This window comes from Mastigoproctus giganteus, chromosome 13 (assembly GCF_048544385.1).
Source record: "Mastigoproctus giganteus isolate SK-2022 chromosome 13, ASM4854438v1, whole genome shotgun sequence".
NCBI lineage: Eukaryota > Metazoa > Arthropoda > Arachnida > Uropygi > Thelyphonidae > Mastigoproctus > Mastigoproctus giganteus.
The window spans coordinates 40,276,739-40,302,480 of record NC_143587.1 but is presented as its reverse complement, the minus strand read 5'-3'; the positions used below and the strand labels follow the sequence as shown (position 1 = coordinate 40,302,480).

The window sequence follows — 25,742 nt, the reverse complement described above, 5'->3', positions numbered from 1 at the left end:
TACTTTCTGCCTAATCAAAATATAAGCTACACCAACCTAGAAGAACTAGTGGTATAACTTCCTCAACCCTACTTCATCCTAGGGGACCTCAGTAGTCATCATCCATTATTGGGAAATCAAAATATAGACCGGTGGTTTTCAACCAGAGTGCCGTGGTACCCCGGTTGAAAATATATATATGTTATATATATATGTTATATATAACATATATATATTTTAATATTATATATATATATATATATATATATATATATATATATATATATATATTCGGATATTGGTCCTTGAGGTTGTCACAGACATTCTCTCAGATATGCCAGACAAGCTGTTCTTGCAACCTGGGAGTCTAAAACGCTGATGGAACTGATATTCGGGTGACACTCAAGTCTATGACAGCCAAATCCTCTGCTTGCACCTTCACGATGGTGGGACTGTTAGTAATCCTGGGTATAACCTTCATGCACAATTACATGGTGGGTGATCACCCAGGTGTGAACCAACGTAAGTAGGGGTCGAGGTGTGGCGCCCACACCACATGGAGGAACGGCGCCCCTCTATGTTACCAGGCAGTACTAGGTGGTAGATGACTCTCATCAACCGGTGAAATACCACCACTTTGCTTATTGGAGGCTTGAAGTGGTGGAACCCATGTTTAGTCTCTAGAGCTAAGTTCCGGCCAACCCTTCCCTATCTCTTCCATCATGCAGTATGATTGATGATTTTTGAGGTTATGATGAATGTCGTGGCGAGATCCAATATTCCTTACATTTCGAGGGTACAGCTCTAAAACGGTGTTCACAAGCTGGCTGCTAGTTAGTACACCGGACTGAACCTATTGGTAACTCTCTAGGAAGCTTCCGGATCAGCTAGTGTATAATCTTGCTACCTCTACTCTGCCAGATAGTGACTGGAGGGAGTCCGAGTAGTGTGTATGCGGGGAGCATTGTCGAGGCCACGTTATGTCAAGGATCTGGGTATATTCTTACCACATGTACGCCATATCCAAAAATTTCATTACTTCATACAGCATGTCCCACCCACTTTTTCTTACTATTGAATACACCATGAATTGTCAAAATAATAGAGCAAGCTTATCCGCGAAAAGATCTAAACCTCCCAAGGACTTCCTAATTCATTTCACAAATATACGTGGTCTCAATTCTAATCTCAAAGATGTCCATTTCCACTTGCAGTCTTCCAAACCCCATGTACTTTTTCTGACTGAATCTCAGTTATCAGTTGATTCAACTACTGCTCATCTCAGATGTCCAAATTATTTGCTGTATGATTCCTTTCGACTCAAAGGTGGTACTTGTGCATATGTCCGTTCTGATATTCCCTGTCAGAGACTTGGCAATTTGGAATCTCCTCTCTTTGATCTTCTCTGGCTTAAAATCTCTCTACCTCATTGTGTAAAATTCATCTGTTGTCTCTACCGTTCTCCCAACTCCACTAATCACTTGGAGCTCTTTGACTTCCTCTCTTTGCAACTTGACTTTCTCCAGTCTAACTTTCCTAACAGTGAGGTAATTTTCCTTGGTGATTTTAACGTTCACAACTCCAGCTGGCTTCCATTTTCTAGTCACACCGACCCAGCAGGTCGAGATGCTGAGGCTTTTGCAATTACTAATGACCTAGCACAGATTGTTCATTTACCTACAAGAATACCGGACAATCCTAATCATACAGCCAATACACTTGATCTTTTTCTCACAAACAACCCTTCTAAGTACAAGGTTGAAGTGAGAGGTCCTTTAGGCACTTCAGATCACAACTTGGTGATTGTCTCTTCTCCAATGGAACCTTTATCTCATGGCTATTCCCAACCTCGTATTGTTTGGCATTACAAGAATGCAAAACGGGACGACCTGCGAGACTTCTTTTCTTCTTTTCCTTGGTCTGATTACTGTTTCAAAACTTCTGATGTCACGTTTGCTCAGATCGTGTCAGTGAAATTATTCTTGCAGGAATGGAATCCTTTATCCCACACTCCACTTTAAAATCTCGTCCTTTATCTAAACCTTGGTTTTCCAATAAATGTGCTAAGGCTGTCCAAGAGAAGAACTTTGCATATCGTAATTGGCTTGTTTCTAATTCTTCAGTTTCATTTTCTGCCTACACCAAAGCTCGCAACAATTGTAAAGTAGTTATTAATCAGTCCAAACTAGAGTTTGAACAGGCTAAGAGTAGAAAACTTGCTTCTTGCCCTAATGGTAGCCGAGCATTCTGGTCTCTTGCCAAAGCTATTGGCCGCAACTTTTGCCCATCTCTGCTCCCACCTCTGTCCAAACCAGATGGTTCTGTTGTCACTTCAGCCAAGGATAAAGCTGACCTGCTAGCATCCCATTTTTCTTCGAGCTCATGTATTAATGATCTTGGTAAAACACCTCCCACCATTCCTAACCCGCTCCATTCAATGCCTCCTGTGGTCTTCCGTCAAAAGGATATCAGAAGGATTTTGATGAATCTTGATGCTAAGAAAGCTCCAGGTCCTGATGGTATTTCTCCACTTGTTCTCAAAACCTTTGCTCCTGAACTTACTCCTATTGTTTGCCGCCTTTTTTCACTTTCTTATTCCAAAGGTGTTTTTCCTTCTGCTTGGAAATTTGCTCATATCCAGCCAGTTCCTAAAAAGGGTGACAAATCCCTCCCATCCAGTTATCGTCCCATTGCAATTACTTCTACTCTTTCTAAAGTAATGGAGAAATCAATTAACCGCCAACTCTTAAACTACCTAGAAACCTTCCGTCTGATCAACGATCGCCTGTATGGATTCCGTCAGTGTCGATCCACTGGTGATATTCTGGCTTATGTTACCCATTTATGGACTAATTCAATGGAAAGATTCGGTGAAAACAAGTAGTTGCTCTTGACATCTCAAAGGCTTTTGATCGTGTTTGGCATAAAGGTCTTCTAAACAAGCTTCCATCTTATGGTTTGCCAACTGTTTTTAGTAATTGGTTATCCAGTTTTCTCTCTGATCGCTCACTAAGGGTGATGGTAGATGGCTCTCTGTCTTCTAACTTCTCCACTAATGCCGGTGTCCCCCAAGGTTCAGTTCTTTCCCCCACTCTTTTCCTCTTGTATATCAATGACCTTCTTCCATTGACTGGAAATCCTATCCATAGTTTTGCCGATGATAGCACATTGCATTCAACTTTCCATTTTGAGAAACCTTGTCCAGCTCAATCAGCTTCAACTTCTCGAAAATCTGCTGCCAATTCCTTAAATGCCGATCTTCAGGTAATTCTCCAGTTGGGCAAAGACAACTTAGTTGATTTCAACCCTTCTAAAACTCAATCTTGTCTTATATGTCGCAAAAACGATTCTTCTGCTCCTATGCTTATCTTTAGTGACACTCCGATTTCTAGGCAAAATGATATATCTCTTTTGGGTATTACCCTGACATCTAATCTCTCAGCCGACCGGGCTAGCCGAGTGGGTAAAGTACCTACCCGGCAACCCAAAGGTCGCGGGTTCGATTCCCGCCTCGGGCTTGGATCAAAGTACTGCAAAAACCTTGGGAGGTGCAATATGGCCACAGAAGCCGATGCGCCAACAACTACCAAATCAAAATCAATCTAATCTCTCTTGGCACAAGCACATTACAAATATTGCTTCCTCTGCATCTAAAAAACTTGGTTTTCTCCTTCGCTCTCGGCGTTACTTTTCTCCCAAACAGCTGCTCACTCTGTATAAATTGCAAATCCGCCCTGACATGGAATATTGTTCCCACATCTGGGGTGGTGCCCCCAATACCTCTCTCAGGCTTCTTGATTCCATTCAGAAGAGGGCAGTTAGGTTAATTAATGATTCATCTCTAACAGAGTCTCTCCACTCGCTTTCTCATAGACGCACTGTTTCTGCTGCATGCCTCTTCTACAGATACTTCCATGGGCACTGTTCTTCTGAATTGGCTTCTATAATTCCCGCTCTCTCTTTCAAAACAGTCCGAACACGTGCCGCCACCAGCCAACATCCATTTACTGTCCAACTTCAAACCCACAGAACCAACTTTTTATCTTCCTCATTTATTCATTCAACTGCCGTTTTCTGGAACAACCTTCCTTCATACGCATTTCCTGAAAATTACAATCTACAGAAGTTCAAGTCCAATATCAACAAATATCTTCTTTCGTCTTCTCAACCTCCAACCCAAGCACGGTACTAAGTACTATAGGTTATAATACCTCTCGTGTTTGGGGTTCTCATACAAAAAAAAAATATATATATATACAAAGAGAGAATCGGATCTAACAGGTAGAAAATTGAGTAGGGGTGCCGCAAAATAAAATAAATTACTCAGGGATGCCGTTATTAAAAAAAGGTTGAAAACCACTGATATAGACAAACAAAGACAAATTATAGAAAAGTTACTTGACCAGCACAATTTGATTACTTTTAATAATGGCGCACACACCTATATGCATTTATCTACAGGATCTTCTTTAGCTATTGATGTCTCACTATGCTCAGCATTCATACTGCTGTTTTTAGCTTTCTAAAATCAGTAAACCTTTTTACTCCCATTTAAAAATCTACCTTGTTATTATTACTTGTTTATTGATATTTGTCTTATACAGTTTATACTTGTTTTTATATCTTGACTTAGTGACCTAATTCCTTAGGCCACTGAAAGTTTTACTTTTTTATGACCAGGTTTTGGCGCATTATATCCTTAGTTGCTAATGCACCAATAAAACCCAACCAACCAGCATCCATATATTTGGATGGATTATTCATAGCAATCCACTGGGTAGTGACCATTACCCAGTGATATGCTGGACTGATGCGAACATCCCCCACTTTTCTAACAGAACTGTCAAATGGAACTTTTTCAAAGCGAAATGGAATATATACAAACAACTATCCAGCAAGCATCCATAAACTTAGCCACAGAATATATATCTAACCAAATACTACAGGCAGCAGACCAAGCAATTTCAAAGCAATCCAAGAAAATATCAGCACGCTCAAAATTTTGGTGGAATAATGAATGCAGCATGGCTAAAAAAGAAAAGAACAAAGCATGGAACATCTTCAGGAAGTTTCCAACAACTAGCAAAAGGGAAGCATGGAGATGTTTTACCTCCACAATTACATGAACTACAAAAACACAAATGATATGGACCAAAATATGACGTATGAACTCAAAACATCCACGCATCAACTTTCCCATACTAACTGTAAACGGTTGTGATGTTACAACACTGATGGAGATTGCAAACACATTGGATAAATAGTTCAGAAAAATCTCAGCCACGACATCTTACACACCTCATTTTCAGGTATGCAAGGCACATGCTGAGAAATATTTCATCAACTTCGAATCAGCATCTAGTGCCACATACAATCTCCCCTTCATAATGACAGAATTGCACTGTGCTTGAGCCACCACTAAACTCAGTGCAGCAAGACCAGATAGAATACTCCACATCATCATAGCACAACTTACTGACCCAGACCTTAAGACATTGTTACTTTTTTATAACAGAATGCCTTCCCAGACAAATGACATTGCGCTTATGTTTTGGCATTTCCAATACCAGGAAAAGATCCTACAAATCCAGGCACAAATACAGATCCTACACTACTGACCTATTGCACTCACCAGCTGTATGAGCAAGGTCCTGGAAAAAATGATCAGTGCCTGCCTATCCTGGTGTCTAGTCTAAAAGCACCTTCTTAATCCAGTATAGTGCAGTTTCCATGAAGGAAGATCCACTCTTGACCTTGTCATGGTCCTCTTTGACGTAGAAAAAGCGTTTGACACAGCTTGGAGGTATGGTATAATGTGAAACCTATATGATCTAGGACTACATGGACACCTGCTAGAGTTTATCAGAAACTTCCTCCATCATCGCTCATTTCAAGTTAGTCAACAACCAGTTATCTTCCAATTTTATCCAGGAAGAAGGGGTCCCACAAGGTTCAGTACTAAGTGCCACCCTATTTAACATAATAATGAACTCCATAACACAGGATCTACCACAAACAGTGTCCACTACCCTGTATGCTGACAATTTCAGTATCTCCTATCATTCACCTAATATGTGAATGGTAGAAAGACAGTTGCAAGATGCCATTAAGAAAGTTGTAAAATGGTCTCAAAATAATGGTTTCCGCCTCTCGCCACAAAACACTGTCGGGATACACTTCTGTAGGAAGTAGAAGTGTAACCTACATTCAGACCAAGAACTTCACCTAGAAAATCAAATCATCCCAGTGGTTCATAGTGTCCGCTTTCTTGGTGTAGTTCTAGACCAAAAACTTACCTTCCTCGAACATATAAAAGAGCTCCGGACTACTTGCCTTAAGAAGCTAAACATCTTAAGAGTACTATCTGGCAAAGCATGGGGAGCTGACCTTTACACACTATTGCATTTGTATCATGCATTAATATGGTCATGACTAGACTACCACTCTTTGGTCTGCAGCTCTGCTAGACCAAGTGCCTTACATTGGCTTGATCCCGTACACCACAGTTCTTTTCAACTTGCACTAGGGGCATTCTGTACATCGCCAGTTCAGAGCTTATATGTTGAAGCAACTGAAACCTCTTTAGATTTATGCAGACAAATGCTTCTGTTAAACTATGCACAAAAGTCAAAGGGCAACTAGACAACCCTACTCGGAATGGACTTTTTTCACCCAAATGGGAGAACCTTTACAGAGCCTATCCATCTAAAAACCCCTTCAACGGGGATATGCCTGCGTTCCCTGCTCAGTGACTGGAAAATTGACCTTAGCATTATACAGCCTACTACTCGTACAGCTCCACCTTGGATGTATCACATACTGTTGTGCGACCTTTCACTCACATTATTGGGGAAACACTCCCCAACAGAACATACTGGAAATTCATGCCGCATTAGAACCCAGCACGGAGAGTACACGCCAGTCTACACGGACAGATCTAAAACTGATGCCTATGTTGGTTCAGCAGCAGTTTTTCCCAACCTTACCATAGCCGAAAAACTGCCCATTGAATGCAGCAGCTACACTGCAGAACTCTGTGCTATCTTCATAGCGTTAAATTTCACCTTATTAACAAATATATTGAACAGTGTTATCTATACAGATTCCATTAGTGCTATCCAAGCTATACAGAAGAATAAAAATCATGATAACCACTTACTCATTCAGATTTGGAATACCATGACTAAGCTAAATAGGAAAAAAACAAATCATCTTTTGTTGGATCCCTGGTCATGTTGGAATTTCTGGAAATGAACGTGCTGATCTAGCTGCGAAAACTGCTACAGATTCTATAGCCGTTTAGTATACCGATCACAGACTACAAGTCAATTATAAGGAAACGGTTTGTTGAAACATGGCAACACACCTGGCAAAGTCAAGTTGGGAACAAACTACTCCGTATAAAGAAACATCTCCAAACTTGGGAAATCCAGTATACGCGAAAACAGGCATGAAGAAGTCGTATTAGCCCGACTATGAATAGGCCATACATATCTAACACATCTTTATCTTCTTGCAGACACTGATCCACCACTGTGTAAAAATTGCAACACTCAGCTCACTGTTCAGCATATACTCATTGATTGCCCCAAATACAATAGTGACTGACAAGCTATGTTTACCTCTTTTTCCAGGACGAATATTCCTTTCAGTACAGCTAGGCCTCACATAACGCGAGTTTGATTAATGCAATATTCAGTTAACGCTATTTGAAAAATGATACCACTTTTCACTTTACACGATGCAAATTTCCAGTTAACACGATCTTTTTTTTTTTATACGATAGTTGAAAAGGATTTGAATCGCACGTTAAGCTTACCACGAGTCGTACGGTCCATAAACAAACGTTTGCCTGCTGCCTGCCTCGGTGTGTTCCATCAACCATCAGAAGAAGACGTGTTTGTCTCCTGCTAATAAAGTCAATGCAGACTTGCATTTAAAAATTCAAATTTTTAAATGAGCCAGATGAAAATGTTACCGCGAAGGAGATAACGGTAAAAGAATTAGATGAAATCTTTCGTATCGCATAGAACCTCAAACAAAAGGTTTGATGTTCTCTGCGATATTTATTTCGCCAGGGCCCAGAGAAGATTGTTGTTGGCTATCGGAAATTGATGATGAAAAGAGAAAGTCAACACTGTTCAAATATTTCTGCAACAGTAATTTCTTCATTGTGTATTTTATGTCAGAGGTTCCCAAAGTTTCTCGGTTCACGGCGCCTTTAATGTCTCAGTAATTTTTTCAAGGCGCACCCAGATCAAAAGAAATACCTAACAGTTTCGTTTAGTAGTTAGGTCCAAACAACTTAATAAGAAATGCCGAAACTGTGAACTACCTCGAGGTAGTAGTTCGCACAGTGTCCGACAGATGTCGAGTATCGCTGTTTCCCTCAAAAAGTTAAAATATTCCGCGGCGCACAGTTTAAGAACCACTGTTTTATGCAATAAACATTTAATTCCATAATTATTTTCATTATCTTTTACATTATATACAGTTAAAAAGTTATTTAAAAGGTATTTTTAAAATTCTTTATGGACATTCCAGAAGGTCAAGGACCAATTATAATTTTTCCTATTGGTTATGATATTCGATTAACACGTTTCCGTTTTGCGCAATGAATTAATCACGTTAATCGAGGCCCGCCTGTATTGCTGACCTCGTGGCAGATACCCCACACGTGGCCAAAATTTTTTCATTCCTTAAATGAATACAACTGTACAATGCAGTGTGAACTTCAACAACATTTATATACATAAACTGTGTATTTAACATCACCATAGTTAGGCGCATTATGGCCTTGCGCCGTAAAGCCCATAAACAAATAAACAAACAACTTTGAATATGTGTGCTTAAAGAGCTTGATAATTACGCACCTTAGAGGAGACCTAATTAAAGTGTATAAGGCTCTGAAAGGAGAAAGTAATCAGGATAAAATCTTCACTGTTATAAACAATTCCAGAAGTAGGAGACATAAATTCAAATTATGGGGAAAGAGGCTTAGACTGTATTGCACAGTTTCCTTTCAGCCAGAAAGTTGTTAATTACTGGAATAAGTTTCCTCCATGGGTGGTTGAGGGCTGATAACCAGAAGAATTTCACAGGTCAACTGGAACAAAAATAAACAAATAAATTATTTATTTGTATTTATAAATTATTTATATATTTATTTTTATTTTACATTATTTTTTATTTTGCAGCAAAAGCCTCAGGCTTCCTTGCACCATATGACTAATACTGATCACTGAATTAGTATTAGAATATTTTTAGAGCAGTAGTTCCCAGGCCCTTGGCATAATATGTTTTAGCATTTCCAAAGTCAGTTAAATGCCCAAAAATTATAACTAGCTCTCACAAGCTGTTTATATGATATCTATAAATGCATTACATTCTCTCAAATGCATGCAGTTTCTGAAAATAGTAGGGCCGTTTAATCTGACTTGATACTCACATTCTTGATTATTTTGTGAAATCAGAGCATTTGGTCTCCATCTTCTTTGATATTGAGATTTGGTGTGATACAAGACCTTTACAACTTTGGGCTAAAGGACCATCTCCTCATTTTTATTAGAAATTTTCTTAGTGATCATACATTTCAGCTGCTGGTATGACCTCCCTTTCTTAGTCTTTTTGCTAAGGTGTGCCACAGGATCTGTTTTAAAAATTATACGTTTTGCTATGAGAATTAATTCAATCATAGAAAAACTTCCTGTGGTTCAATGCCCTCTATGTGGATGATGTAAGCATTTTTGCCACACTGCTATCTATTTATCAGTCATGTAACATGTGTAATTGAGAGAAAGTTGCAGCAAGCAATTAACCACAAAGAATTGTTACATGAAACCCCAGAGTCAAACCATTCTACCCAATTGTAAGTAAGCCTTTGTTCTTAAAATTTTATCACAGTTTGATTATGTTTAGACAAGTATGAAAAACAAGTACGAAAAAAAAAAAAAAAAAACTGAGCATCGCAAAAGTTCACAGGTTCCGGACCCATGAACTAGAGGATATGTACTTCGTTAAGAAAGGATAGTTGTAAACTAATTATAAGAAATTTTCTTTTATCCTTAGCCAAAGAGTTATTAACTGTTGGAACAACTACTTAGTAATAGAGAGGTTACATAACTTCTAGTGAGTTTTTTGGCTGATAGAAAATAAATCTGACTTCTACACATCATTTTACTTTTCATAATACCTCAATATAAATCAATTTATAAAAACTTAATTTTTATAAATTTAGTTATGATGAATATTAACAATTTGTGACTGGAAATTATAAGGTAGGTGACTTATGAAAACCTGAATTTTTGAGTATGTGATTGGTTTAAATGAGTTAAATTGAACTTTGTAAAAAAGGGGAACTCTGACAGATTTTGAACAGGATTTTCTTCAGAAAGTATTGCTGTCTTTAGTGAAATCAAAGAATTGAAGAATGTGAATTAAACTAATAAGTTTTCTCATGGTAGCACATGAATATTTGTTTTAATTATTCTGTTATTTAAAGGGTTCACTTGGAACTCATAAAGTATGCTTAACCCATGAAATCAATAGCATGGTTTGACAAAACAATCAAAATTTTTAGTAGAGGGTAATATGTTGAAAAGAAATTATTTTTGTCTCTTGTGATTGCTAAAACTTTTAGATATTTTATATCTCTGTTTGAGAACCTTCACAGTAATCATATTTCATTTGTATTGCTATATAGAACATCACTTTATTAGTTCTTTTGTAATTATATTATAAATTAGGATGTATTCATCTTATAAAATTATTTAGTTGATTTGGTTTTTTCCAATTTCAGGTGTCCAGATGGCTTTGGTGGGCTTAAGTGTGAAACTAACATTGCCATTAGACAGCATGTAACCAAACAAGATTCTGAACACCATCCTGGTTGTAAGTAGTTTGGATCCTGTATATTTTTGTGATTTATTGTGATGATAGAATGATTTCATGATTGCCATGAAAGTAGTTGCAAAGACTGACAAGTGTGCCAATGCTCCAGTTTAATCCTTTAGTAGCTGCATAAAAAAAAAAAACACATACAAGAGCAAGCACATGAGATGTCTGTTATACACTATTCAGTTTTCTTATCAAGTAAAAAAAAGTCAAGAAAATAGTTTAAAATTACATATTTAATAAATTTTGCTCTTCATCCTGATAATATAATGAATAATAAGAACCAATAATATCTTTAATAATAGTAGTCTTGCTGTTCAAAAATAATACTTCCCAACTACCTCACTGTGATGCAAATCAAAAGATGTCAAAGCCAAAACCAAACACTAAGGAAAACCAACATAGAAATGAGGTTATAGCCTTAGGTGCTAATGCGCCAATAAAAACCAAACAAACCAAACTAGAAATGAGCATGTGGCTCATTTTTTACATATAGATTGGAAACTGTATCATTACTGTGATTCCTTCCCCCATGACACAGTTTTCCATTGTGACAGGGACCAATTGCATGCTGTGATGTTTGGTCTGTATTGCTACATCCTTTCCATAAATTCTGATGCTATGAAACTAGTGCTGTTTATGAAAAGAGACTGGAGGGCAAGCAGAATAGTTTTGTCCACTCACTTTCCATCAATTTCTGCAGTCTACCCAAATGTTTCCCAACTGTAGCAGTACCATAATACTTTCACTTAGTGACTATGTCAGCCACCATTCATCTAGGTCAGGAATAGGGAACTTTTTTCATTGGAAAGCTGAATGTTAATCCAAACTGCAAATTATATATTTTATATATATATATTTCTCTATATTTCACCTATAGTTTACCCATGTTTAACTACATAAGTAGTGTTAAGGCATTGTTTGATTTTATCTCATATTGTGGCTACCTTCACAATGAGATACCAGGTATTGCACTGCTTCGAATGGGCACAATATGGCCTTAGCAGCCCTTGTGCCATTAAACAACAAACCAACAACTACTTTGAATAAACAACACTTATTCGAAGAGGAGACTACTCTTCGAATAAGCGAAGAGATTTAGGAGACTACTGTTATTTATTCTCGGTGGTCACTACCACCCAGGCTCCGGGTGCCAAGCGAATTGTGAACAGGCGATGATTATCTGTGCAATCTTCCAGTAAGTGATCTTCATAAAGCAAAAATAGTTCTTTTTAAGTTATAGCGTTTTTCAAAAAATTGTTTATTTCATAGAAGCTCTTCTACCAAAACGTTTTTGGTAGAAGAGCTTCTATCCTTACTAATCCTTACTAACCTCTGCTTGGTCACACCAGGCACTGCTCCTGCCTCACTGTGGCGGGGCCGGAAACCTTGGCAGAAAAGTTAAACTGCCAAGGGATAAAAGGAGCAAATATGGAGCAAAATGTGTTTCCACCTTTAGAGCCAACAAGCTCTCGGCCACAAACTGAATCTGATTATGACATATCAAAACCGAAGAGGTTGAAAACAAATTCTCCAACAACAGAGTATCCTGCATTTCTAATTTTGCATTCACTTTCAGAACAACCTCTCGGTAAATTATCTCCTTTCCTCATCCAGAAACACCTAGAGAGTATTGCAGGATCTCCTAAGACTGTGAAGAGGCTGCAAACATTCTGAGAAACTTTTGCTGAGATACCAGTTAAAGTATCTCCCCACGCTACTCTAAATACATCTAAGGGTGTTATATCTAGCTGGGATCTGTTGAACGTGACGGATGCAGAAATAACTCAAGAGCTCCAAGATCAAAATGTTATTGCAGCAAAAAGAATAATGATTAAAAAAGACGATAACCTTACACCTACCAAGAATATTATCCTTACGTTTAATTCCCCAAACCTATCGTCATCAGTAAAAGCTGGTTATCTACTTTGCTGTATTTGTCCCTATGTACCCAATCTCTTGAGATGTTACAAGTGCCAAAAGTATGGCCACTCTCAGATAACATGCAGAGGAAATCCAGTATGTCCCAACTGTGAGTCTTCTGATCATACTCAATCTGAATGTTTGGCAACAGAGAAAACTTGTCCCAACTGCTAGGGCAACCATACCTGCCTATTCCAAAATGTGTGACAGATGGAAAATTGAGAAAAAAAATTGTTAAATATAAGGTTGAGAACAAGGTAAGCTATCAAGAAGTCAGGAAAATAATTACTCCTACTATGCCCAAACATACCTATGCCAGTATTACACAACGCAAAAACAACAAACAGTGTCCACCCAAACTGATGTTACCGTCCCCTCAAACATATCAATCTCTGATTGGGCTCGAGCTGTCCTCTCTGAGCAACAACAGTCCAATATCCCTAAGCACTCAGAACAGGCATGTAACACTTCTCTTACAATACCAGTAACATCTCCTTCCCCACCAGTGATTGCTACTACATCACATAGTAAAAGTTCCAATTCAAAAAAAAATATCCAAAACACCTCCATGGACACTAATCGGCCTATATTTCCAAAAAAAGACAAACCGAAGTCTGACCGACAGAAAACTGCCATACTGAAAGAGCAGTCAGATACAGCTCCTTGTACTCATCTCAAGTAATGCCTTATATTTTACAGTGGAATTGTAGAGGACTTTGCAGCAGTATCGATGATATCCATGACCTTATTCATCACTACTCTCCAGTGGGTTTCTGCTTGCAAGAAACCTATTTAACTTCCCAAATTTCCACCTCCATAAAGAACTACTCTATATATCGAAAAGATCACAATACATCAAATGCTGCCCATGGTGGTGTGGCCATCTTGATCAACTCGCAGATCCCAGCGACGCAAATTGTTCTTCAAACACAAATTGAGGCTGTTGCTGTACATTTCATTACTCAGATTACGATAACACTAGTTTCAATCTATCTTCCACCAAATCATACCTTCTCTTACCAAGATCTGGAAAACCTTCTACTGCAGTTACCTTCCCCTGTCTGTCTGTTGGGAGATTTCAATGGTCACCACCCTTTATGTGGATCTTCTAAATTAGATACACATGGCTGACTGATTGAAACCTTTCTGGATAGGCAGAATCTTACCATTCTTAATACAGGTGAACCTACGCACATACAATTGCCAACTGGACAAACTTCTGCAATTGACCTCTCAACGTGCTCCCTGGTACTTTTCATTTGAGTGAGCTTCCATCTCGATTGCCACCCGGATTTCCATCCATATGCAACCAATTCTCATTTAGTATATCAGTCTTAAACCTTAGTTGTAAAAAACCAATATATAAAGACCAACTGGTCAACTCAAAATCAATAAATCAAAACTAATCGACCATTCAGCCTTGTGGTGGGGATGGGCAATCACACCACACACCACAAGTTACCGTCCCCACCACGAGGAGGTAGGTCACTACTACCACCCGGGCATCGCCCGGCAGCGACTATAAGCCATTTTAACAAAACTTAAAAAAGAACAAAAGAATTCGTAATTTTCAAAAATATACATCAAATTTGCTTCTGTGAGAGCCAGTGTCCCAAAGTCCAACCTCGCTCTTAAATCCTCATATAGAGGACAATATAGCAAAATGTGAAGGCCAGTCTCAGTTTCTCCACACTCACAAAACTCCGTAAGGGTCAACCCCAAACGAAACAGCCTTGACCTCAGGCCATGCCCCGTAACGACAGCAGCAGCCGCAAACCCAAATTGGAGCCAGGAACATCATTCCCTACTCACAACATGGACCGAGGGCATAAAGGTATACAAATGACGACCTTTCTCAGAGTTTGTCCATTGGAATTGCCATATGGTACTCAACTCATCATTGATTCGCACCCGTTCCGCTCTTATACCAGGGAAGCCAGCCAGCCGCCCCACCAGGCACGACCGGACGCCAAAAATCACTCTGGTAATCCCCCGCTTAAGGGCATATCGCAGAGCAAACTGCGCCACAACCAACTCCGCAGGCATCTTCCCTGCAAGGACGCACAGAGCATCCGTGGACACAGTTCTACAAGCCCTGGTTATACCTAAGAGAGCAAATCTCTGTGCCGAAGACAAGATTCTACGAACATGAGAATGTTCTATATACCCTCCCCAAGCCCCAGCAGCGTAAGTCAGAATCGGGATAAAGATATTATCATAAAGTAAGTGGAGGGCACCACCCTTTATACCCCATTCAACGCGCGTGACTCGCTGGAGCTTTGCATATAATCGTTTCACCTTATCTCGGACATAGGCAGCATGTGCTACCATAGAAAGTCGCTCTCCCAGGACAACACCCAGGTACCTAGTCTTTTTAATCACTCTAAGCGAGAGATCACCAGAACGACACAAAGGAGGGCGAGTTCCACTGAGGCGTCCCCTCAAGAGAACTGCAACAGATTTTTCAACTGAGACCTCCAGCTTATGCTGAGCAGACCAATCTAACAATTGGCTTAGAGAAGCAGCTACACGCTCCTCAAGCATCCGGCGGGACTCTCCACACACCAAGATAACTAAATCATCAGCATAAGCTATTCTGGTCGTACCTTCCACTGCTTGCATTTGTAAGAACTCATCGAGAACCCAATTCCAGAGAGTCGGCCCCAGAACCGAACCCTGTGGACATCCTCTATGCACTCTTCTCTCACACTTCATGAAAGGAGTACAAATGAGCACATATCTCTCTCGGAGATAGTCCTCAAGAAGACGGTATAAGTTACCTGGACAGAGGGATGCCCTAGCCCTGCGCAGGACACTGCCCCACCACAGAGCATCAAACGCCCCCCTAAAGTCCATGAACAAGCCCAGGACATATCGACCAGGCAGCTCATTAACACCTTTAATCAAATTATAAATGGCATCCTCAGCAGAGGAGCCAGCCTTAAAACCGTACTGATTGCTGGCCACCAGCCCCCGGCCAGCATAATGAACCGTCAGCCGACCAAGAACCAGCCTCTCCAGCAACTTTCCGATAACTGACAACAGAGCTATTGGGCGATATGAACGAGGCTCATCCATGGGCTTCTCAGGCTTCTCAGGACTCTTGAGAATTACCCTCAAGTTAGCCGTCTTCCATACTGCCGGAAATACTCCTTCACGAAGACATGTGTTGAAAAGGTCTAAATACACATCAGGACTCGCCTGACACGTTTTCCTTACCACAGCGGTATCAATATTGTCCAGCCCCGGAGCACGACCTTCCCTGGTCTGCTGTAAGGCTAACTCGAGCTCAGTGGGAACAAAAGGAGACTCGCTCCCACAAGTAACATAATCTAAATTCTCCTGAACAATCTGACTCTGCAGCAAATTATTAGGAGAATCTTCAACTAAAATTGAATTGATCAAGCAGGAGACGGAGTCAGCCCATCCCAAGGTCACTCTGTCAGACACCACAAACGTGGACATAATCTCACCACCATAGATTTTATCGGTGACAATCTTATAGACAGAAGACCACGGATCAGCCGAGCCCCTCTCCTGCACATAATTTCTCCAAGAAGCTCGTTTTAACAACATAATCTTGTTCTTATAATCATTCCTTTTAATCTGATACTGCAAACGCAGTTCAGATGATTCCTGAGAGTAACACCTCCTCTCATATTGAAATCTCTTACGCGCATGTTGCAGATCTTTCTGCATACGCGTAAGTTCTGGTGTCCACCAAGGTACCGATCTTTGCGGTCTTCTCTTCTTCCGCAAACACACCATGCAGGCCACACCTTGAGTACTGTATACAGGTCTGGAGGCCTCATTTCAAGAAGGATGTAGAGCTGCTGGAACGAGTACAGAGAAGGGCAACAAGATTAGTGAATGGAACAAAGGGTTGCTCTTACGAAGAAAGGCTTAAGTTTTGCAAATTACAGAGCCTGGAGACTAGGCATCGCCGAGGTGATCTGATAGAGGTGTACAAGGCTTTGAATGGCTTGAGCATGCTCAATGCCGATGGAATTCTTCCTCTTGCTCAGAATAATCACCTGAGAGGGCATAAATTCAAATTGAGGAAGGACGGATGTCGGATAGATGTGCGGAAATTCGCCTTTAGCCAGCGGGTAGTTGGTTTGTGGAATAGACTTCCGTCGCTTGTTGTTGAAGTTGATAGCCTAAACAAATTTAAGGCTCAGCTGGACAGGTATTTCAAACGAATTGAGGGGTGAAATGGGAGTAGTGGTTGTTTTTTTTTTTCTTTTTTTTTTATGGCTGATGCTGAATAAGCTTGCTTTCTTGCATCATATGCCTCTACTAATGCTAATGCTAATGCTAATACTGCTTACACAGGTCCTGCAATACACAAGTTAATTTCCAGGCTTTCTCTGACGCAGTAAGATCATGCCACATATCTAATTGATCAATTTTGGAATCCCATAGAGCGAGAAACCTGATCCAATTAACACCACGATAGAGTATCTGTCGACATCACTCCAGTGCCTCATAGGCTCCCCTGTTGCAATATCAAATGAAATCACTCTATGATCACTTGTTGTGAGACAATCCCGCACCCTCCAATTTTTAACCATCCTCAAGATGGATCTCGAACAAGCAGTAACATCTATAAAGGACTCCCCCATTACAGAGGAAAAAGTTGGCAGTTGCTCTGAATCATTAATCACCTCCATGTCTGCAGCAGCCAAAAACTCTTCCAGCTCTACACCTCTATCATCAGAGCTCTGGCCACCCCACAGAGTAGATCCAGCATTTGAATCCATACCAACAATTAATTGAACTGATCCAAGCGTACTCAGAACCTGCTCAAGATATCTTATGTACACCGCCATTAATTCCGATGGCCTACAATACAAGGACACAAAATACACTCGACCAAATCCCCCAATAATCTCCACACATACACCATATGATGTAGTCAGAGTAGACACAACAGTTACTGTCAACCGTGAGTCAACTATTATTATTGCGGCACTGGGAGATCTGGAAGCAGCTACAATTCTGTACCCTGATGGATAACAGACCACCTTATCTCTAAGCACATAAGGCTCTTGAAGCAACACTAGATCAGCTCGTTCCTCCTCTATAACTCGTGTCAACTGCGAGGCCACACTAATCGCTCTCTGACCATTTATCTGAATTATGGAGTAACTATTCTTACTCTCCATAATCTATTCTGCGTTTCAAAATATCTAGAGCCCTAGCATGTTCTGGACATATCTTATCAACAGCAGAATGGTCAGAGGGAAGTTTTCTCCTCCAGCAGTTAACACACTTCGGAGAGTCCTCCCGCTTTTCACAACTCCTAAAAGAGTGCCCCCTCTCAGAACAGTGACCACAGAACGACTCACCTTTACAATGTTTAGCAACATGGCCAAAGGCCATGCACTTATAGCACTGCGTGGGAACAATCAGATCCCTCACCCTATGCACACTCCAATCCACATATATTCTTTCCTGGGCGATCAGAACTCGCCTGATCAAGCCCGAAGTTTCAACAATAAAATTATAGCCAGTTTTACCTCTGGCTTTATTCTTAGTCATAACAGCCGTCTCACTACGAAACTGCTCCTCCGAAACCTCAGTTCCACTAAGATTACCGGTCCAAATCTCCTGCAGGAGATGTTCTTGATTGACATCCTGGTCTAAGTCAAAAATAACAAGTTTCGGTCTGATCTTTAGAGACTTTTCCACTACCAAGCCTAGTTCACCAAGCTGGGAGCACTCCTTGATCTTACGAATGTCATGTTCTGTGGCCGCCTCCAAGGCAACCTGACGATCCCGAATAGGCCTCACACCTATCACTTTTGTATCACTCAAAGCCGGACGGATAGTCTTCAGGAGCTCCGACTTCACATCTTCACTGGTCCTGAATTTCTCTGTCGTAGCCTTAATGATCACAGTCTTTGTCGCAACTCTCTGAGTGGTAAAAGCCTTTACCGCATCAGAATATGTCCTTTCAGCTGGTAATCCACCAGCAGTCCTCTCCTTCAATAAAGCTTTCAACACAGCATTATCTACTAGAGTCTTTTGAACCACCTCTTCAAGGTGATCCCACAATGTTAACATCTCATCTAACGCCGTTGCCGGCACTTTATGTCGCAAAACTAAAGTTCGGAAGCTTTGTCTCACATGCTTAAGGTCCTCAAACCCATCACGGGGAGTACCCTCTTGACTTTTATCATAAGAACCAACTTCCTCAACTGTTTCTTTTCCTTTAGCCCGAGGGCGCAAGGATCTTGTGACACGAGATTCACTCATATCTTCTTCATCCTGTACCTTTTTCTTAATCTTATGTTTTCGCTTCTTTTTAGGGACAGCTCCCTCACTAGGCCCAGCAGCTTCTATCTGTTCTTCCTGAAGCTGAGATCTCATCATAAGTTCTTTTCGCTGTATAAAATCACTTAATTCTTCATCACTATCAGACTCCCCACTATGGAGATCTGAAATTATTTTCTTTGAAGCCATAAAGATCAAAACAAACAAATTAAATAACAATATAACTATATTAAACCTAAAACAATACTAACTAAAACAATACTAACTAATTACCAAATGATATGAAAGCTCAAACAAATTTTAAACCAAAAAACGAAAAACCAAAAACACGAAATTTTGAAGTAAACCTAAAAAAGCTCACTCTGCCAGCTGGGGAAACCCCCAGCTGCCCGGCCCAGACCACTTGGAGGTGGAGCTTCTTCAGAACAAATTGATCAGTAGGGAAAAAGCAAGAAATAGTCGATTAAACAACCAAAAGAAAACACTATAATCACCTTGCAAAAAACCAACTGCTATCAATAAACGCTCTGGCACCTGGGCCCGCTCCCTGGTACTGTTTTCAGTCATGGAATGATCTGTTACAAATGATCCCATGGGCAGCAATCATTTCCCAATTATTTGTAATACTCAACCACCATTAGCCAAACCCTGCTGGAAATGGAAACTCTCTTGTGCCAACTGGAACAAGTTTCAGTCAGCTATCACCCTGGATGAGGAAATTATACGGTTACAGCCCATTGATGAAGTAACAGAATATATCACATCCCACTTATTATCAGCAGCTAAAAACTCTATTCCATTAACAAATCCTATGCTCCAGTGCCATTTTAACTACTGGTGGAATGAAGAATGCATGAAAGCAAAGAGGGGAAAAAATAAAGCATGGAATTTATTTCGACGATCACCAACAACAGTTAATCTCATTAACTATAAGAAACTAAGGGCAAGAGCACGTCTCATTCAAAAACAAGCCAAGAAGGATTCCTGGACTCAGTTTGCATCCACTGTAAATAGAAACACTGACTGCAAATTAATATGAAAGAAAATTAGACAGCTTTCTGGAAAGTTTCCAACCATTCCTTCTACAATCCTTTCCTGGAATGGGCAAGAACTCTCTACTCCTCTGACTATAGCAAATGCTTTGGGCAAAACCTTTGCTCAAGTTTCAGTGGCATCAAGCTATTCCCCGGAATTCCAGTAAATGAAGAACATCACTGAACAGCGACCCATAAACTTTTCACCTCTCTAATCTTACCATATAACCAGCCTCTTCAGTATTTGGAACTTCTACAAGCCATTAGAACAGTACACAACAGTGCAGCAGAGCCCGATGTAATATATTACATCATGTTACAGCACCTTGATGACAAACAATTACAGCTGCTGCTGTTATTTTATAATCGAATATTTCTGGAAAACATCTATCCTACATCTTGGCACCATGCCACAGTTTTAGCCTTTTTGAAACCAGGTAAAGATCCCTCCAGTTCTTTGAGTTACCAGCCAATTTTCCTTTCCAGTTGCCTTGGTAAAATCCTTGAGAAAATGATCCACTGACGACTTGTTTGGATAATTGAAGACCAAAATCTAATGAGTAATAGTCAACATGGCTTTCACCAAAACAGGTCTGCCTTAGATCTCATGATCAAGGCTGAGTCCGCAATTCGCAATGCCTTTGTGAGAAATGAACACCTTATGTTTTCCATCGACGTAGAGAAGGCATTTGATACTATCTGGTGTTACGGCATTCTTAGAGACCTGCATGCCCTTGGTCTACGAGGCAACCTGCCTATATTCATTAAGAACTTTTTATGGAGTCGTTCTTATCAGGTACGATATTTTAACTCCCTTTCTATGACATTCTTGCAAGAAGAAGGAGTTCCGCAGGGGTCTGTACTGAGTGCAACTCTTTTTTCCCTTAGAATTGACTCCATTACAAAAGTACTTCCAAATACTGTTAAGGTTTACCTTTATTATGACGATCTCTCTCTCTTTCTTGCCATTCTCAGAACATGAGATCTATTGAACATCAATTGCAGATATCACTAAATAAAATATAAAAGTGGGCAGTGCTCAATGGTTATCATCTTTCACAACAGAAAACTGTGGCTATACATTTTTCCAATCAATGCAAAATTACATACAGATCCCAAACTTCACATATCAGACTTTACCATTCCAATTGGAAACAACATCAGATTCTTGGGATTAACCCTTTACAAGAAGTTAAACTTCCTTGAACATATTAAATTTGTTCGTAATACCTGTCTCAAAAACCTCAACAAGAGCTTTATCTGCCCTGTCTTGGGGAGCAGATCATACCTCATTGCTTCAACTGTATAGAGCATTGATTAGATCACGTTTGGATTATGGTGCTCGCCTACAATTCTGCCCGAAAGAGTGTACTATGTTGGCTGAATCCTATACAACACAGTGCATTATGGATTGCACTTGGTGCCTTCAGGACATCTCCACCTCACAGTCTATATATTGAAGTTCACAAACCCCCTTTGCACCTCCGCAGAAAATTGTTACTGCTGAAGTATGCAGTCAAAATAAGAAGTTGCTGTTTGTATCATATTCGCCCATACCTCTTCAATCCTCAACTAACTAATCTCTACAGAAATAATCCTAATAAAATAAGGCCAGCAGGCCTACAGCTTTTTGAAATATCACAGAGTTGGAAAGTAACTCTTCACAATAGTCAACAAGTAATGAATTACTTTCATCCACGTTGGACTCCCCCCCTCCTCAACTGAACTTTGATACTTATTCAGAGTTATATTGATTTCCTGCCAATATTGGAATTTATTTGCAATTATTTGTAAAAAGGATAGGTGGAACAGGACCAGGGTATGTCTGCCAGGGGCAAAGGTTGATTACGTTGTAGAGCAAATATTATCTTTTAAGGGCACAAAACGTTGGCACTAATGATATTAAGAGTAGGAGACTGGCAGAATTACTTAACAAGTACAGGTCACTGTTGAACAAAAGCCGAGAATTAGAGTTGAATTTGAAAGTGTCTGCAATTCTGCCCAGACACGATAGGAGGGAGTATATGATGAGAGCCTTGTCGATCAATTTGGCCCTGGAAAGATTGTGCAAGGCTCAAGGGGTAGAATTTTTTTCAGCCTGGACTGTACTTGTTAACAGGAGAGATTGCTTCTACAGGGATGGGATACACTTAAATAGAAAGGGTGCAAGAATATTTGCTGATGTTATCGAGGCAGTGTTAGGTGGGTCGGAAAACTGCTAGCTTGGGGGGAGACAAAGACCAATAGATTGACAGTAGCCACTGGCAGAAGTGAAAGAGATTCTTGCACTGCTTCTATTAGAATGAGCAGAAGCCTGAAAAACAAGATGCATGATATTTCAGAGACTGCTGGGAGCCATTGCGGTACAAATAAACACATGGGTTGTGTTAGGGTAGCTAAGAATAGAAACAAGTGCAGGTATACTTGCGTGTACACCAATGCTAGGAGTTTAGTAAATAAATTTGATGAATTTGAGGTATTGCTCAAAACATCAAAGGCAGATATTGCGGGGATTTCAGAGACGTGGTGTCACACAGATATAAGGGATGCAGAACTGCAATTTGGGGAGTACAACGTCTACAGAAAGGATAGACAGGATAGGAAGGGGGGAGGGGTTATGCTATTAGTTAAGAAACACATAAAAACCAAGGAAGTGAAACCAGTCGACATCGCTGGACAGTGCAGTGTTGAGTCAGTTTGGTGTGACATAAGCATTGGGAGATCAAAATTGAGAGTAGGAGTGTGCTATAGGCCTAATGACTCTGATGAGTATAATAAGAAACTGTACAGGGAAATAGAGTGGGCCAGTAAATCAGAGAGAGTCTTATAATGGGGGATTTTAATTTCCCAGATATTGACTGGAATTTGTGGGTTGGTCACTCACACACTAGCAAGGCTTTTGTGGATTTATTGGATGATTGTTTTCTACATCAGCATGTTCGGGAGGCAACTAGAGGGCGTAATACTCTTGATTTGATTATCAGCAGTGATTCTTCATGCATTAAGAATCTGCAGATAAATGAACCACTAGGTGGCAGTGATCACAGTGTGCTGAAGTGGGATTTACTCAAAGTGGTAACTACCATTAGGGGTAAAGGGAAGGGTTATTGCTTCCGTAAAGGCGACTACGATGGACTGAGACAGTATTTAAATTCTATACAGTGGGACCAACTGATGATGTTACCAACAGCAAATTCAAAATGGGAAGCATTCAAAGAACTTATCTTGGAAGCTACTAGGCTTTACATACCAACTAAGAAATATTGTTCAAGGTTTAGGCCTAAATGGATGTCAGATGAACTAATGAGGCATATGGCAGGGAAGAAAAATGCATGGGATACTTACAAATTAACACATGACACAGAAGCCTATGATAGATACAAGTTGATATGCAACCAAGTTACAAAGGAGGTTAGGCAGGCGAAGGCAGATTACGAGAAATCCTTGGCAAGGGATGCAAAGAAAAACAGCAAAGAGTTCTTTACTTATGTAAACTCTAGAAGGAAGGGGATGAATCAGATTGGTCCACTTGATATTGATGGGTCAACTGTTGATGATCCTGCTCAGGTAGCTAACAAACTAAATGAATATTTTGCATCGACATTCACACATGAGGAGTTATTCAGCGAGGGAATGCCAGAGGTGTATTCAACTCTAGCAGTAAGCTACAGAATCTTGAAATAAGTGGGAGTAAAGTGGAGGAGAAACTGTTGAAGATAGACACAAGAAGGGCACCCGGCGTGGATGGGATCTATCCAGTTATATTAAAGGAGGCAACAAAGGAAGTAAGCAAACCCTTAGCCATAATTATGAGAGCTTCCTTGGACTCGGGGGAGATACCCATAGACTGGAAATGTGCAAATGTGACCCCAATTCACAGAGGATCAAAGGCTGACACAAGTAATTATAGACCTGTGAGCTTAACTTCTGTTCCAGGAAAATTAATGGAGGCACTGATTAAAGAAGCACTGCAGGATCATTTAGACAAGACTTCAGTTATAGCTCGGACACAGCATGGTTTTGTTAAGGGGAAGTCTTGCCTGACCAATTTGATTGGATACTATGATGCAGTCACAAAAGAACTGGATGCAGGGAATAGCTTTGATATTATGTACTTGGATCTTAGAAAGGCTTTTGGTACTGTTGCACATGGAAGTCTGCTACACAAATTGGAGCAGTGTGACATTGGAGGCAAATTGCTGCTATGGATAAAGGAGTGGTTGAGGGGGAGAAGACAGAGAGTGGTAATCAATGGACACTGCTCGTCGTGGACTAATGTTATTAGTGGAGTCCCTCAGGGCTCAGTGTTGGGTCCATTATTGTTTTCTGTATTTATAAATGATATTGATGATGGTATATCAAGCTTAATGTCCAAGTTTGCAGACGATACAAAGGTTGGTAGGGTTGTCAAGGACACTACTGACACTATGCTACTGCAACTGGGCTGCTACTGCAGATGGGCTGAGAGGTGGCAAATGAAGTTTAACATTGACAAATGTAAAGTGCTACACATGGGAAACAGCAACCCCAGAGCAACGTATCAACTCTGTGGTACTACAATGACAGTGGTAGAGAATGAAAGGGACTTGGGGGTGGTTGTGCAGGCAGATATGAAGTTCTCTGAGCAGTGCAGACGGGCTGCAAGAGTAGCTCATTGAGTATTGTCAATGATATACAGGAATTTTTCCAGCAGGGATAAGGAAGTGATTATTCCCTTGTATAAGGCAATGGTCAGGCCACACCTAGAGTACTGTATAGAGTACTCATTTCAAGAAGGATGTAGAGTTGCTGGAACGAGTACAGAGAAGGGCAACAAGGTTAGTGAATGGAACAAAGGGGTGCTCTTACGAAGAAAGGCTTAAGTTTTGCAAATTACAGTGTCTGGAGACTAGGCACCAGCGAGGTGATCTGATAGAGGTGTATAAAGCCTTGAATGGTTTGAGCATGCTCAATGCTGATGGGATTCTTCCTCTAGCTCAGAAAAATCACCTGAGAGGTGATTCAAATTGAGGAAAGACAGATGTAGGATAGACGTGCGGAAATTTGCCTTTAGCCAGCGGGTGGCTGGTTGGTGGAACAGACTTCCATCCCTTGTAGTGGAGGTTGATAGCCTAAATAAGTTTAAGGCTCAGCTGGACAGGTATTTTGAACGAACAGAGGGGTGAAGTGGAAGTGGGTTTTTTTTGGCTAATGCTGCATAAGCTTGCTTTCTTGCATCAAATGCCTCTACTAATGCTAATATGTGACAAATATATATATATTGGGCCATCTGTGAACAAATTCAGTGGAAAAGTTTGGTGAAACTCAAGCAGTTGTATTTCCACTCTTAACATTTCTAAGGCTTTTGATCCTGTTTGGCATAAACATCTTTCCAACCAACATCCATCTTATACTCTGCCGACCATTTTATTCTGTTAGGTATCTATTGGAGAATTACTGGATATCAGCATTTACGGATTTGTTGGTGGATATTCGACAAGTTGAGGCTGTTTGTGACAAGATTCCAGAGGGTGCAGTTTTCCCTCTGAATTGTCACTCACTGTGTACAATTGTAGATGGCTCTCTGTCTTTTGACTTCTCCGCTAATGCTGTTGTTCCCCTAGGTTTATTTTTGACTTCCACTGTTTTCCTCTT

General features: G+C 40.3%; 1 protein-coding gene across 1 annotated transcript in view; it reads left to right on the top strand.

Moving 5' to 3' along the window:
* LOC150075985 (prolow-density lipoprotein receptor-related protein 1-like) overlaps nucleotides 1–25,742 on the top strand; it is a 1,358,636-nt gene that overhangs the window by 1,289,618 nt on the left and 43,276 nt on the right. Inside the window, 1 exon segment of the mRNA XM_090387555.1 lies at nucleotides 10,778–10,869. Within this exon segment, the coding sequence (XP_090243681.1) occupies nucleotides 10,778–10,869 (92 nt within the window).